Source organism: Ptychodera flava, chromosome 12, assembly GCF_041260155.1.
Source record: "Ptychodera flava strain L36383 chromosome 12, AS_Pfla_20210202, whole genome shotgun sequence".
NCBI classification, from domain to species: Eukaryota; Metazoa; Hemichordata; class Enteropneusta; family Ptychoderidae; genus Ptychodera; species Ptychodera flava.
This window is the reverse complement of record NC_091939.1, coordinates 37,377,204-37,392,810: the sequence shown is the minus strand read 5'-3', so window position 1 is coordinate 37,392,810 and position 15,607 is coordinate 37,377,204. Positions and strand designations below refer to the sequence as shown.

The 15,607-nt window shown below is 35.6% G+C and overlaps 1 protein-coding gene across 1 annotated transcript in view; it reads right to left on the bottom strand.

The window, feature by feature from the left end:
- The window catches only part of LOC139145779 (uncharacterized), a 300,693-nt gene that overhangs the window by 81,712 nt on the left and 203,374 nt on the right, over positions 1 to 15,607 (bottom strand). Inside the window, exons 32-36 of the mRNA XM_070717084.1 lie at positions 12,933 to 13,379; positions 9,360 to 9,482; positions 5,144 to 5,257; positions 3,861 to 3,977; positions 2,835 to 2,966 (exon numbers count right to left, since the gene is read on the bottom strand). Coding sequence (XP_070573185.1) covers positions 2,835 to 2,966; positions 3,861 to 3,977; positions 5,144 to 5,257; positions 9,360 to 9,482; positions 12,933 to 13,379 — 933 coding nt within the window. The remainder of the gene's footprint in view (positions 1 to 2,834; positions 2,967 to 3,860; positions 3,978 to 5,143; positions 5,258 to 9,359; positions 9,483 to 12,932; positions 13,380 to 15,607) is intronic.

Sequence of the window (15,607 nt, the reverse complement as noted above, 5' to 3'; positions counted from 1 at the left end):
CACTCGCAAACTATCGGTGAGTACGATGTACTTTTGTGTATGGCTGTGTGAAGTGAATGATTGAGACTAACATGTTTGCGTTTGGGGATTGATCGAGTTACTACGATGATTGCATCAGATGATCGCTGGACAAGGTCACAGCCACTGAGCAGTTCCTGTTTTGCAGAGAGCGAGTCGGTGTGCGATGAAAAATGTGTCTGAGTAGCTAACGGTCAATTTCCCCAGTCTGTCATTTCTAAAATGCCTAATAAAATCAATTTTATTATGCAAATAGTATTTGACATTTACATACGGCTCCCTAGGCTGTACGAACCTCGAATACATCAACTCAGTAAAGATCATATGCCAGCTCAGGGACGTTCAGACTATAACTGCTCAAGCTGACAGCTGCCAACCGACAAACATGGAAAACTGAGATGGGAGATAGTGGGAACCCGTCACCTCAGTGTTAATGAACTTCCTAATTAGGGATATTTATCTGAATTGACTGGACCAAAGTTGATGAAACTTACAATGTAAAGTAAAGATACTGTGATATAACATTATTGAAAGTCATTAAGCATTTTTACTTCAGCCAATTACCAATTTGCATATTTAATGAACTTTCCTAATTAAGGATATATATTTGGATTTACTTGATCACAGTTGGCAAAACATACTATGTACATTGTGATTATACCAGTTTATAACAATATTGAAAGTCATTTCGCATTTTCATGTCAGCTAATTTATAATTTGCACATCTAATGAGCTTTCACAGTTTGGCATATATAGCTTGAAGGACTTTACCAAAGGATATTACACTTGCTATAAAAAGTGATGATACAATGACAGCAGTCAATAAAATTAAGTACTTTTATTTCAGCTAATTACATATTTGAATACTTAATGACCCTTAGAATTAATCTGTAGTGAATATTGTTCATGATTTTGATCATAACACTTTCAGTGAAGTTGCAAACATAATGCAAAGGTTCAAATTTCACATAACTGCAATATATAATGAAACACGTGAGCATTTTCAGTTCATATTTGGTTTTTAAACCTGGTCTTTCATATTATTGAATCAATAGAAAAGAATGAAATATTGAGAGTATTAGGCCAGAATACCGTTGTACTCTGGTTAAGTCTTCGAGGTCTGAATAGTCTGCACCGTTCTCGCTGTCACTGAGCGGCATTTTTTTTTACTCATATGACGTCACTAGACACCCTCTGATGGCAAAGTTGAGAAACTGATAACAAAACTGATTCTTGGTCAGTCTTGCAGATCAAGTTTTTTGCCAAACGAAAAGGTGGTTTTTAGATGTTTTCTTTTCACTATTTTGTCTCTAATCTTCTTGTACATACTTAATAAGTGGAACAGGGTAACTTTTTGGCTAATTTTTTTCTTTTCATTTCACCTTTAAAATATGAAAAGACCTTCGAACTCACTTCGATCGTCAGGTTAAATTCATTCTGAACGTACAAGTTTTCTTATCCCATATGAAATATGGTCAACATAATCATTTTTTAATCATTATGGATATATATATATAAATTATCATTTTTACCTCCCTATAATAGTATTAAAGTTCTCTATTTACCTATTTTCATACCCAACATCAGGGTTCTTAATTTAAAGCAAAAAATAGTACAAAAATGAAAAGTTTATCATTTTTTTGTGTTTAAAATATCAGAGTGTTTCATCCAGTATGGCATCAGCAGGGGGGATTTTCCCCTTCACCGGGAAATCCAGAGGAGATTTCACCAATTCATGTGTTCTACCTGTGTCTCTAAATCTTTGTCTCTGACTGACCTTATCATACCATACATTAAGGTTCTTACTTTATTACAGAGCAATATTGTCATATTATTTCTAGATTTTAGTTTTCTTTGTTCAAAACATATTCAACATTACCCCATTTTTATCACTTTTAAATGTTAATTATCAAATTTAATCTCTCAGGAAAATGGTTTTTATGATATGAACACAAATTATCCTGGGACACTGCTGACAATACTCCTGAAAATACTGACTGTGAGCTGTAAAAAGTGAATTTTTTAGCGGATTTTCCAGGGCTTCCAGCCTTCACACCCTCCCCCATGATGATGGCTTAGTGGCTATGCAGCTGCAAGCTGCCTACTATTTTATTTTAGCTCCCTACTTCAAAACTTAGAGAAACCCCTGCCAAATATCAAAGCCATCTGACCTGCAGTTTTGAAGATTTTAAAGATCATTTGACAAAAAATGACAAAAATTGCCTTGAAAATAAAAACGTGCAAATTTCACCATGATTTGATCAAACATAACTGAGGTCACCCTAAGTGAACTGCCTATTAAATTTTGAAGCAATCAGGCATGCGATATCAGAGGACAAGATGTTTAGACCAAAAACAGCATAAAGATTTTTAAAGATCATTTGACCAAAAATGACAAAAATTGCCTTAAAAATATAAAATGTGCCAATTTCACCATGATTTCAATAAACCTTACTGAGTGATCTGCATATCAAATTTCAAAGCATTCAGACTTGTGGTTTCAGAGGAGAAGGCAATTATTGACGGACGATGGATGGACAACGATGATGATGACGACAATGAAGATGACAGAAAATCAGCGTCGCTAAAAAACTGATCAAATTTACAAGTGAACATTTCAAGCAAATTCGTAGGAATTGGTATATTAATTAGCACCAAAACTTTACATATACAACTAGTAACATCAATTAGCACCAAAAATGTATATATACAAATACCCCTATCATTTCAACATCTTGCATGACAACATCCCTACGGAGACTTAAACAAATTTCAAAGAAGGATGTTTGAGAAAAACAAATGAATTCATTACGTACACAGACAACTTTCAGTGCTTTCATCTTCTTGAAGTAAACCTTGACAATCAAAGACACCATCACAGACTTTTCTATGTGGAATACATTCACCATTGTAACATAGAAACCCATATGGCTGGGGACAAATGTTAGCTGTGAAATAATGACATTAATGGAGCATTTTAAGTCACTGATAGCAACTTATTTGTTTTGTTTGTTCACTATTGTTTGTTGTGTGAAAACTGGAAGACAGGGGGTGGTACTTGTACATTCAGTGAAAAGCATTGTGTATGACCATCATTTTGTACAATAAATATATTGTGCAATGTCTTGTATTTAATGCACTTTCATGACCTCTGGATGATCTTTTGATCCAGGCATTTTTGTTGGTTTGGAATTGCCTTCTGAATTCAAACTCTGCAATAGTCAACCATACCTCACTTTGTGAACAGCTTTCTTGAACAAAAAATCAGCTTTCCTTTTTAATAGGGCAGAAAAGTTAATTGTTGTATGATACTGTACTGATAAAAATGCCAGGATGTAAGGTCAATCTTGGGTCGTATAAAGCGCCTGTTCTAACCAGTAAATCTAAGTTGTTTAAAATCTTATAAAAAATTGACAAATGAGCAAAATTTACTGAACAACTTAAAGGCGTGGGTAAGTAGCCAGATTGTCTTACCAGGAAATTTACTTACTAGATTACAACTTCAATGGAAAAGAAAAGGCTATCACACCTCCATAATTCTCTTACGGACTAGAACAAAATCGGTCCCTGGGATCAAGTTCTCTACCTTTAGGATCACATTTCATTTGCTACAAAGGCACCATCATATCATCCTTGTTCTAACTTTGAATGTAATTGGTTTAGACACGAAGGAGTACAATTGTGCACTGGGCAGAACAGTCAAATCTCAATCAATAAGTTTGTGTGTATTTAATAGCAACTGCGAGTTGAGAGTTGAGGCTGTTTTAATATTTTTGTCCAATTCTGCTTGTTGAGAATAGCAGTAAGATTAAAAATTTGAAAAAATCAAACAAATTAATTACCACAATTGTCTTCATCTGAACCATCTATACAGTCATTCAGAAAATCACACTGTTTGTTGCTGGCAATACACTGTCCGTTAGAACATGTAAACTCTTCTTCAGTACAGTTTGGGTATGCTGCAAACAAATAAACGAGTCAAATTTGTGTAAAGCTCTTAATTCACATCTTCTTTACTAAACAACATCAGACTTAATTGGCAGCCAGTTTTCAAGTGACATATTGCCAACATGCACATGTGTGTTTCTTTGTGAAACTGTAATGATAGCTTTACAGAATAAAAAACGTGTGTTAGTATCTCTGATGTCTGTTTGAAGATGTCAAAGACATGCACAGTAACTCATACATGAGCTGAAAATAGCCAGGATAAATTACAACAAACCAACACTGTTGGTTTGTCAAGATGGTCATATCACATTCAGAAATCAAAGTCAAAGCTACTACTATGAAATGTTTATGCTTTAATTTGAAAAACTTTAAAAGGTACCTGCTATGTTTACTGTTATAATATGTTCATTTGGAATCTGGCAATTAGATTGGTTGGAGCCAGGGTTTATATATATTCTTGACAAGAAGACCTTGATATGTGCACAATATTTGGAAGCTGGCACATAATTCAAACTCCAGCTTGAGAGCTCAATGCACCACTATGTTTGACAGGTGTATGACTTGAGGTACAGCTTGATGAACTCATAAGAGTTTGTATAAACAGCAACAGCAATGAAACAACTACATAATTTCTTACATTTCCTTTTGAGTGCTTTCAAGTAAAATTTGTTAAGTTTTATGAGTAATTCATGCATTGCATTACTGTATTGTATGGAATAAACTGTGCACATGCACGTTCTGACATGTCCTTTTTAGAGTTTGTGTTGCGGCCAGGCTCCTGAACCCTCGTCCATACTTCATGTCAAAATAACAACATTGTCCACTTGCATTTAATTTTATCACTGTACAATGAGGTTATAAACAGTGCGCTTGCGTATCTGGTTGCTGATAAAGACCTCTGGGGTGAAAATTAGCATATTTGGTGAGAAATAATCACAGAGTGAAATACCCATGTTTGCTGTTTATAATCTCTTGACATTGTGACATATAGAGGGATAAAAGCTGTCTAGCATATTCTATAGGTAAACTGAATGGTGTGTGATGTAATGTGATCATATGTCGACTTGTATTTATACACTCTGAGATGAGTTAAATATCGTTTACTGATTGACTCATATCAAACAATGACATCATCTCCCATAACAACTAACTCTGAGAAATGAGAGTTGATACTAACCACAATTAAGTTCATCAGATCCGTCTAAGCAATCATCCTTGAAATCACAATAACATGTCATTGATACACATCCACCATCTTGACAGCTGAAACTATTATTTGAACAATCCTTTGCTGTGTGTATAAATGATAGGAATTAGTAACATTGTTGTTTCAAATGGATGAATGCTTATGGGTATCATCACTTTTCAATGGTTAATCTAAAGGAAGGCCGTCATTGGAACTATACTTAAAGGTTGCCAGGGCCCCCTACGACAGATGGAAACACTGTATCTAGGGTACGTTGGCAATTGATGAAAGTTAAATCATGATAGTTAACAATGAATATCATAAAATTTAAATGTTGCAGCTATGTTGACGTGATGCATCAAGATATCATGCATAAAATACATTGTTTGTAAACAAGAAAGTCGCACATACACAGTTCCAACGACGGCCTCCCTTTTAAGGTAGCGTTAAATAAAAATTGCAATTTTAATTTTGATGTGTCTTTAAAGCCCCAGTATTTGTAACTTTTAACAATTTTTTTCATATTTTTGATTAAAATGACATCCTCAGTATGTATAAGTAGGCCATAATTAATACTGAATCGCATGGTTTGCATGCCCAGCACGCCTCACGATTAACAGTAAAAGGAGTGAAAAATGACTTCTTGTCCGGACCAGAAGTCAGCTTTGTTGACACACGAAACGAAACGTAATCACACCACCGCGCATGCTCAACCACATCTACGCAAGTTTTACTGTGGCGTCCGTAGAAACCATACGCTCTTCGAAAAGGTCTGGTCCATCGAAACTGGAGACTCAGCTAAAAACGCGCCAAAGTTGGGTGAAATACCGGAAAGATATAAATATGTAAGTGTTTACAGCTTGTTCCGACTATAATGAGCCGTGCAAACAAACGTCTTGAACAGCTAAACCAACGACGGAGGCAGTCGATTGTAAGCTTCATGCAAGGCACTGCACGTTGTGACCGATAGTACGGAGATCAAGTTTGCTGAATGAATTGAGAGAGAAAAACACATATGAATAAAAATTCAACACTTCACCATTGTAATCATTGAACTAGTCGTTTCTTCCATTATGGAGTACAATGAAAATTTCGTTGAAAATAAATGACGGGACTGATTCTGCTCCGTCTACTCAAACGAAGTTTTGTGTACGGCCAGGCTACGCTGCAGGCAACACATGCAAGCCTATCAACTTCGCATATCGTTGCCGTATGGCGTAATTGAAAACGCTCAGAAAGGAAAAATTATATCTTGAATGCAGTACAAAAGTCTTACTTATTTAATTTAAAAGTATTTCAAAATAATATCGAACGTAACGGGTATCTAATCCTCACAAGGACTACAGTAGTACAACAAGTATCGGCTAGCTGCGCGCTGCGATGCGATGGAAGTTCGAACACAAGAGAGATCCCGGCCTCACTGCGAAGTCGTCCCCTGCGCACCCGGCCCGACAGCAAACTAACCTCTTGGTTTGATTCTGTTGTTTATATTTTTGTATAAAATTCATGATACATATCTGACTTTCACAACTGTACAATTTGCTCAGGCTGTAGTCTACAGACGATCGGAGGGAGCTAAGGCAGGCCCCAAATTTGCATGGACAATGTCCGGGACAATTATAGACGCAGCTCGATGAGAAAGTCATTCACATAAACCTAAATGAAGTGATCAATACAAAACTTTTAAACATCACTGGTTCTGAAAATCTATGATCAACGGTTCTGACCTATGGAATTTACACTGCGACGTTGTTTTTGTGTGTTTGGCCAGCTACTAGACCTGTAAGGCTGTACTACATGGAGGTAGTAGACTGTACAAGTGCAGCGGGGCTGGGCCGAGATTGGTGTGGGGCCTGCAGCAAGGTAAAATTGACAGCGTCCATTGCAGAATGCCCGCGTGTTATCCCTTCTCGTTTGGAAGGAAATTTACCGCTGTATTCAGAATGCCTTTTTACCAGTATAAAAGCTCAGTAACTGATGCATCAAGAGCCAAGAGTCTGTAAATTTCTTAGCAGTAGCCCCATTGTTTTTTTCTAAATTTTCGCTGAGATACAGCAGTGCGTATACTGGTCCCGATCGTTCTGACTCGGGCGTTCACAGCTATTTAGGGAGCCGTCATTATTTACGATCTGGGGGTCGGAGGAATTACATTAGAAACTCCGAAATTTTGAGTCGCACCCCAGCCAACCATGATGACTTTGAGTAACCCCCTCTCTAACAGAAAGTATGGTTTACCTGAGCCCATGTAATAATATGTAGATATAAAAGCTCACCTAATAAGCAGTCTCCGACCATATAGTATTGTTAAATTTGGATGGGTAGCATGTCATTATGGTATGGTTAAATGTCCAAATGGTTGTTGAACTCAAGTCAAATAAAATATACATTTCTGATAATATAAAGGATGAATTCACAACAGTTCAGTTTTGTCCTAGATCCTGTGCACTTATAGTGATATATTCTGTCGAGAACATTTCTCCATGACCCAGCCTCTCCTTCCAACCCTGGTAACGACTGCAGAAAACTACTGTGTGACATCATCATCACCACTGTTGATCCTCATCTTTAATGTCGCTGGTGCCATTGCGTACATGAACAACGATATCATTCTCATCGTCACTATCTTCTCTTTCACAATAAGTATTGCTAGTAGTAGCACCTACTTGTAGTTTTTTGCCTTGCTTCATCTAGTTGATATTTATTTGTACTGTTAGAGTATTTATTTTCTTTTTATTTAATATGTATCAGAGTTAAATATATACAATTAACTAATCATTATGTCACTGAGGACAGAGTAAGACAAAGAAAAAACATTTTGAGCACCCCCTTATAACTTTCAATTTTTGAATGACCCCCAGGTCGTAAATACTGACGGTTCCCTTACTTGCTGCCAAAGGCCATCGCGTTCACTGCTTTCGACAGCCTACCATACATTGCCAAACTATGTTGCTTCGATTTCGCAATCACCTTGCCGCTAAAGCGACAATCAGCTGAAATTTATTACTGCAAGTTACTCAATTTTGATAGCTATTTGCCAACAGAAGTGAGCCAAGTGTATATAGTGTCGTCTTGATTTTACATCGGTACCCGGAGTTCTAAGTGACCAACTGCACGGTGCGCATCGGTGCACTGCCGACTGCAGTTTGAATAATCCGTATATAACGCACACGGTACCAGAATAGAATGTTAGCCTCCTCTGCCAAAGTTCTGTATCCTCTTAAACACAGTAGCAGTACGTATTTGAACGGAGAAGAACAAAATAAAACCATTCGCAGGTCATTCAGCCGGCGACCATGGGCGATTACCCGGGCAGTGTGGCGTGGCATGGCAAGGCCCCAGAATGTTGCAGGCTCGATGATGTCATAAGTATCGGCGTTCTCGATCACGTGCACAGCCTACAAATTGTCAACAAACCCGCCTGGCAATCCAACTCGATCGGGCAATATTTAGCGTTTGTATGTCACTACAGGAGCACAAATTTGGCTTATTTCTTTACTGAACAACATTTCACGATGGATGTAAGAGAATAATATGTAATTTCGAACATAAAAAAAGGTTAAAAGTTACAAATACTGGGGCTTTAAGGGAATTCATCGTGGCAGAAGCATGATGTTGGAAAAGTGAGGTGTGCTGGTTTGCCCCAAAGTATTTTAGGTTGTGTTTGTTCCAATATTTCTGAGGTGAAAATTGGTGGCTTGTGTTCAAAAAAAATTAGGTCAAAAATTAGTGTATCTGTGGGTTTGTTTACATTTCCATGCATCAAAAATTCAAAGCAAAGTTAGGATACATCTGAGTCTCACCAAGTATAAGTGGGAAACAGGTGGGATTGGATGTCATTGTCTATGCACCTCAAACGCACCACTTGACAAAGTGGTGGGTTTGATGAGTTTGGAATGTGTAATAATCATGGAGTGTGGTTAGGGAGGCATATGTGGCTGCACCTTGGATTCTGTTTTCAGGGATGTTTATAAGGCCTTATCATTTAGGTGACCATCTTGCTGTTTTAAGCATATGAGCTGTACATCTTGGGTTGAAAAACTGATGACAACGGAAAGTTTCAATATTTGTCTGGAGTGCTAGATAATCCTAGCACTTAAATATTTGAATCTAAATGTTAAAAGACAAGAATCAGTGTAACGTACATTTCAATATATGATACAAGTAATCAATATATTAAAATCATGATGGGTAAAATCAAAGTACTTACAACATCCAAATTCGTCAGAACCATCGAAACAGTCCTTTTGACCATTGCAGATATATACTTGCAGTATACAAGTATCATCACCACATGTAAACAAATCACCTCCACATTTCCTTTCTTTTGCTGCTGGAGTACAGAAAAGTATGAACCACAAAAAAAACAACTTGAAACTTTGTGAGTATGATACCACCTTATATGAAAGCTCAATGTCAAAATAAAATTCCAGTATAGGGCTGTCAAAGACATTTAAATCTTACTGGATGTACACCAAGGACAATTCCATTTCATGTTTTATTTTTATCATTTCTGTTTATCAAATCTGTTTATCAGCTTTTGTCTATTCAATGTGTCATATTATTGTGGGTTGTTATCAAGAACTTGATGGGTGACACTTTGACAGTTATAATGAAAAATGCAAGCTGAATTTAGTTTGTTGAAAAAAAGCTGCTGGGCTAATAATCTCTTAAAAGTATCTTTTCATTACAGTACAGGAATATTTTTTAGGACAGCTGTCCTAAGAGAATTATCAAACAATCAAGCAACCTAACAGCCGATACAGGACCACTGTGTTACATAGAGCATAACTATTTGCGACACATGTTGCATATTTCACCACAATTTGAACAAACCTAACTGAGGTCACCCCAAGTGAACTGCCTATCAAATTTTAAAGCAATCAGACAAGTGGTTTAAGAGAAGATTTTTTGACCAAAAACAGCAAAAATGCCAAAAAATACAAATATGCAAACTTCACCATGATTTGAACAAATCTAACTACAGATTCACCCCAAGTGAACTGCATATCAAATATACAAAGCTATCGGACATGCAGTTTCAGATAAGAAAGTAATTGTTGACGGATGACGGATGGATTTGATTGATTAGCTCCTCATGACTGACAGCTGAACTAAAAATTGTAACATCAAAACATATACTGTCTTCTTAAGGGCAGTAATGTTTCTTTATGCAATTCAGGTAGTATGCGCCTCAAAAGTTAAAGATTATAAAACTCTTGCTCAAACTTTCGTCAATGGAATTTTTGACCATTCTTTTACCAAATCAACAATAAAAATCAGGGGTTACTGTGCAAAGATTGGAACAAGCTTAACAAAGTACTCAAAATTTTGAGATATTTGAAATTCAAAATGGCCACCATCCCTATGTGAACGCCAAGGAGCAAAAGTAGAGTTTTGGATTTTTGTAAAAATAACATGGTGAAAGTTTTCTTTTACGAAGTGCTTTAAAATGAGCTCCTACAAATAGTAGATCAGAAAAGAATTGTAGAAATATGAGTCTAAATACCTGTCGATGAGGTGTGTTCACCTTAATTGACAATACACAAATATTTGCTTGTAAAATGTTATACAAAGAGATGTACAATGATATGTAGACTTAATTTGTCAGAAAATTTGAAAATCTGTAATCATGCAAATATCTTCATTCAATGCGAGCATGAGTACAATTGCAGCCTTTGAAAACTAATCAATATTTTTCTATCAAGTTTTTAGATAGTGTTCATATTATTTAAAGTCATTCATTAAGTTTGCTTTTAAGCTGTTGTTGCACATAACAGCATGTTTTGTTCAAATCACTTTCTTGGAAAGATTCATTGAAATTTTCATTCAATTTTAAGCCATGATTAAAATATTAATAGGATTCACCTTTTAGCATGACAAGCATCGGAGTCTTTAGTTTGGTGAGAAAGGAGTATAAATATATGCAAATATATGACCAGATATGAACTGAAAATGCTCACGTGTTTCATTATATATTGCAGTTATGTGTAAATTTTAACCTTTGCCACATGTTTGCAACTTCATTGAAAATATTATGATCAACATAATGAACAATAATCACCGCCGATTAGGTCATGAAGTATACAAATATGTAATTAGCTGAAATAAAAATATCAAAGTTCTTTTACTGCTGTCATTGTATCACCACGTTATATAACAAGTGAAATTACCATTGGCCATGTCCTTCAAGCCATATATGCCAGGCTGTGAAAGCTCATTAGACATGCAAATTATAAATTAGTTGACATGAAAATGTGAAATGACTTTTGATATTGTTTTAACCTGGTATAATCATCAATGTACATAGCATGTTTTGCCAACTTTCATCAAGTAAATCCAGTATATATCCCTAATAAGCAAAGGTCATTAAATATGTAAATAAGGTATTGGCTTAAGTAAAAATGCTTAATGATTTTCAACAATGTTGTATCATGGTATCTGCAATATATGTAGCAAGTTTTGTCAACTTTGGTCAAGTTGATTCAGATATATATCTCTAATTAGGAAAGTTCATTTATTATGCAAATTAGGAATTGGCTGAAGAAAAAATGCTTAATGACTTTCAATAATATTGTATTATAGTGTCTTTAATGTACATAGCAAGTTTCATCAATTTTGATCAAGTCAATTCAGATAAATATCCCTAATTATGAAAATTCATTTAATATGCAAATTAGGAATTGGCTGAAGTAAACATGTTTTTTGATTTTCAATAATATCATATCACAGTATATTTGATGTATATAGCAAGTTTCGACAACTACAATCAAGTTAATTCAGATATATATCCCTAATTTGGAAAGTTTATTAAATATGCAAATTGGGAATGGGCTGAAGTAAAAATGTTTAATGACTTTCAAAAATGTTGTATCATAGTAGCTTCAATACATGTAGCAAGTTTCATCAACTTTGGTCCAGTCAATTTAAATATATATCTCTAATTAGCAAAGCTCATTAAATATGTAAATTAGAAATTGGCTGAAGTTAAAACGCTTAATGACTTTCAATAATGTTGAATCATAGTATCTTTAATATACATACCAAGTTTGGTCGATTTTGATCGAGTCAAATCAGACATATATCCCTAATTAGGAAAGTTCATTAAATATGCAAATTAGCAACTCTCTTTCATGTCACCCCTTAATAGTTCCCACTACTGATATATCTTGGTGTGATCAACATTTGTAGTAAATCTCATCAAATTGTGTGTTGTCGTTTTTAATGAATATTTTTTTTTCTAAAATCATTAATTATGAAAATGAGCAAAAAGTATGTAAGCCAGACCCACAAAAAACTAATCAGTTCTTACCATTTGCTAACTGAATCTATGTACCAGATTTGATTCTGATCTGATAAGCAGTTTTTGAGATATTGGACCAACAGACAGACAGACAGACAGACGGACACACAGACAGACAGACAGACAGACATCGCTACGACATATGCTCACGTGTGTAAACATGTGAGCAAAAAATCAACTTATTCCTGGCTTGTACTTTCTCCCACTTTCAACATTTCAAAGAACTTGAGATATTGAATTTCATAACATAGTATCGTTCTTTAAATCAATTTTTATTATCAATATCAAAATTCAGGTCATTTATCCAAAATATGTACCCCATTCATCCTTTGAGTAACCTATTGCTGACTACACTAAACTTTAGAGTCTTTTTGAATCATATACAGTGGGGGTTTTCATGTCATCTTGCTTTGAAAAAAGTGTATATGTTAAGTGCAATGCCACTGTGAGAAAAGGGCACCGATTCATTTAAGACAATACCTTGTGCTTTCATTTCACAAAGGAACGATGAAACGAGTGTATTGGCACATGAAGCTTTTTGCCATTTCCAGCTCTTATCATCTTGTAAGACCATCATCACACATATATCTCCTTCTATTAAATTGTCGTTTTCTTCCAAATTGTGGTACACTACAAGTTCACCAGATACCCAAGCCATGACTTCACTTCCTTCACCGTGTTTGAGACCAATCCAAACTTCTCCCTGTGCTGTCTGCCATACTTGATTCAGGTAGAATTCCAATAGCTGTTGTTTTTGCAACGTGACAATACTAGCAAGGTTAGAAGATTTGCTTGTACAACAATGCTGAGCAGCTTGCCATGTCAGGCCATCAGATGATGACATTATTTCCATTGATCTTGGCAAATTTTTGACTTCTTCAACCATTACACAGGAAGAATCCACAAGGCTCCAATTTTCAGGACACACTGTACAAATAAAGTAATTATCCTGAGTTGCTGGATATTAAATATAATTTTATATATAATATTTGAGACCAGTATTGTAATTAATTGTTACACCATTCCAAATGCATTTCACATCGACATTGGTCCATCAAGAAATATTTAAACCAGAAAAACAAGAATGACAAAAGTAATAAGGTCTGAAACTTTAGGTACTGGAGGTCAACTTTAATAAGGAACAGGCATAGCAGAGAAATGTTTCAACACAGTCCTTCTTGGTTTCAGCAGATCTGCCAATATGTATCAGTTCATGAACAATGACAGGTAATGACTCAAGCCTCAAGGTCAGTGGAGTAGGCTGTTTCAGTCACTGCCACCACTCCTTACATGATAAGTACACTGCATACAAATAGGTTAAAGGTCATAGAAGCTCTGGTTCAGATGTGTAGGCTGTTTCAGTGTATACCACCACTAGTATAGAAATTTGCGAGAAATTTGCAAGAAATGGACAGTTTCTCGCTTTTTTGCGAGAAATATGCAAGAATACATACTTTTTCGCAATCAATTGCCGAGAATTTAATTTTCTCGCAATCAGTTAGCGAGAACTTGTTTTGTCTCTCTGCATCTGCGAGAAACTGAATTTTCACAATCAATCTGCGAGAAATTAGTTTTCTCGCTCTGCATCTGCGAGAAATTGTATTCTTCTGTGTAAGCATTTCACAAAAATTTCACAATTTCTCGCAGATGCAGAGCAGGAAAACATAGTTCTTGCTGATTGATTGCAAGAATTCAATTTCTCGCAGATGCAGAGCGACTCGAGAAAGCACAGTTCTCGCAGCTTGATTGCGAGAAAGTATGTATTCTTGTTTACTTCTTGCAATAAAGCGAGAAAGTGTCCAATTCTTGCAAATTTCTCGCAAATTTCTGTACTAGTGCACCACTCCTGCACATTTGCAGGATTTACCTTTCTTCTTACCTCATTTGCATATTTTTGACAATGACATGTTCATTTGAACAAAGTCACATTTCAACCCCTGGGTCTACCTGTACACTACATACTAAGATGGTAGGTGGGGTGTTTTGGGAGATTTTCCATCGGACGGACATACCTCCACACATACATACATACTTGCATAGATACAGACATACAGACGCCATTGACTCACCATATAAACTCTTTTTGGTATTTATAGACATACCAAATATGAGCTCAAAAGAGAGTAGAGTAGAATATGATCATTGTAGACAGTAAATACCAGAATCGGGTTAAAAAATAGTGTAGTAACTCTCACCGTAGACTGAACCTGGGCAATGGTAACTCTCGCCGTAGACTGAACCGGGGCAATGGTGTCACTTGTATATTTTGACATAGATTATGAAACATATAAGGGTTTCCAGAGGGTTGTTCACATATGCAGATTACAATGTGTAAAATATAATATTAATAATCATAATCGTAATTTATTAATAATCATAATTATCACAACAATGGGGTTTCCAGACGGTATTCACAAAAAGGTAGACGACATTGTTTTTAAAGAAAGTTTTAATATTCTGTAACATTCATATTAATAATCTATCAATATTCATAATCATTTGTTATGATAATAATAGGAAAAATCATCACAAATAATGCCTACTCGACCTGTGACTAGACTCCTAGGTGATCAGAGATCCCATTTTAGCTTTTTTGATAATCCAATATAGCTGCCAGGTCATGTTACCGGATGGAATTTCAAGGTATCTGTGCACAAGTACTTACTCAAGGATTTCAGAGAAAGAAAGGAGTTCATGTTTTTCCTTGGTGATTCTACAAAGAATTACAAGAAAGATGTGTACAAAGAAATGGACAACTTTTTCAGATGTTTTTTAACAGATATATTAGATAGCAGGAAGAAATTTTTAATTTAACTAACATTTCCTTTTCAGCTTTAGTCTCTAACAATATGGTTTAGTTGATAACGATGGCTTGTTTTCTTTGTTAGATTTTTTAAACTACATGTAGCTCTTCTGTATGTTTTTATTTGCATTTCCAGTGCCCAGTGTAGTTTTACTGCTCCTGTTGTTTTCAGTGAGCCCCTGCTTTAAAAGGGTTGCAACAAGTAAATAAATAAATAAATAAATAAATACTCATATGACCCTTCAAGTTCTGCAAGATTGAGAAGATTCCGTCCAGTCGTTTAAGAGATCTAGTGACAAAGAAACGGTGGAAGAAGAAGAACTCAAACAATAGCAATAGGGGCTAAGCCCTT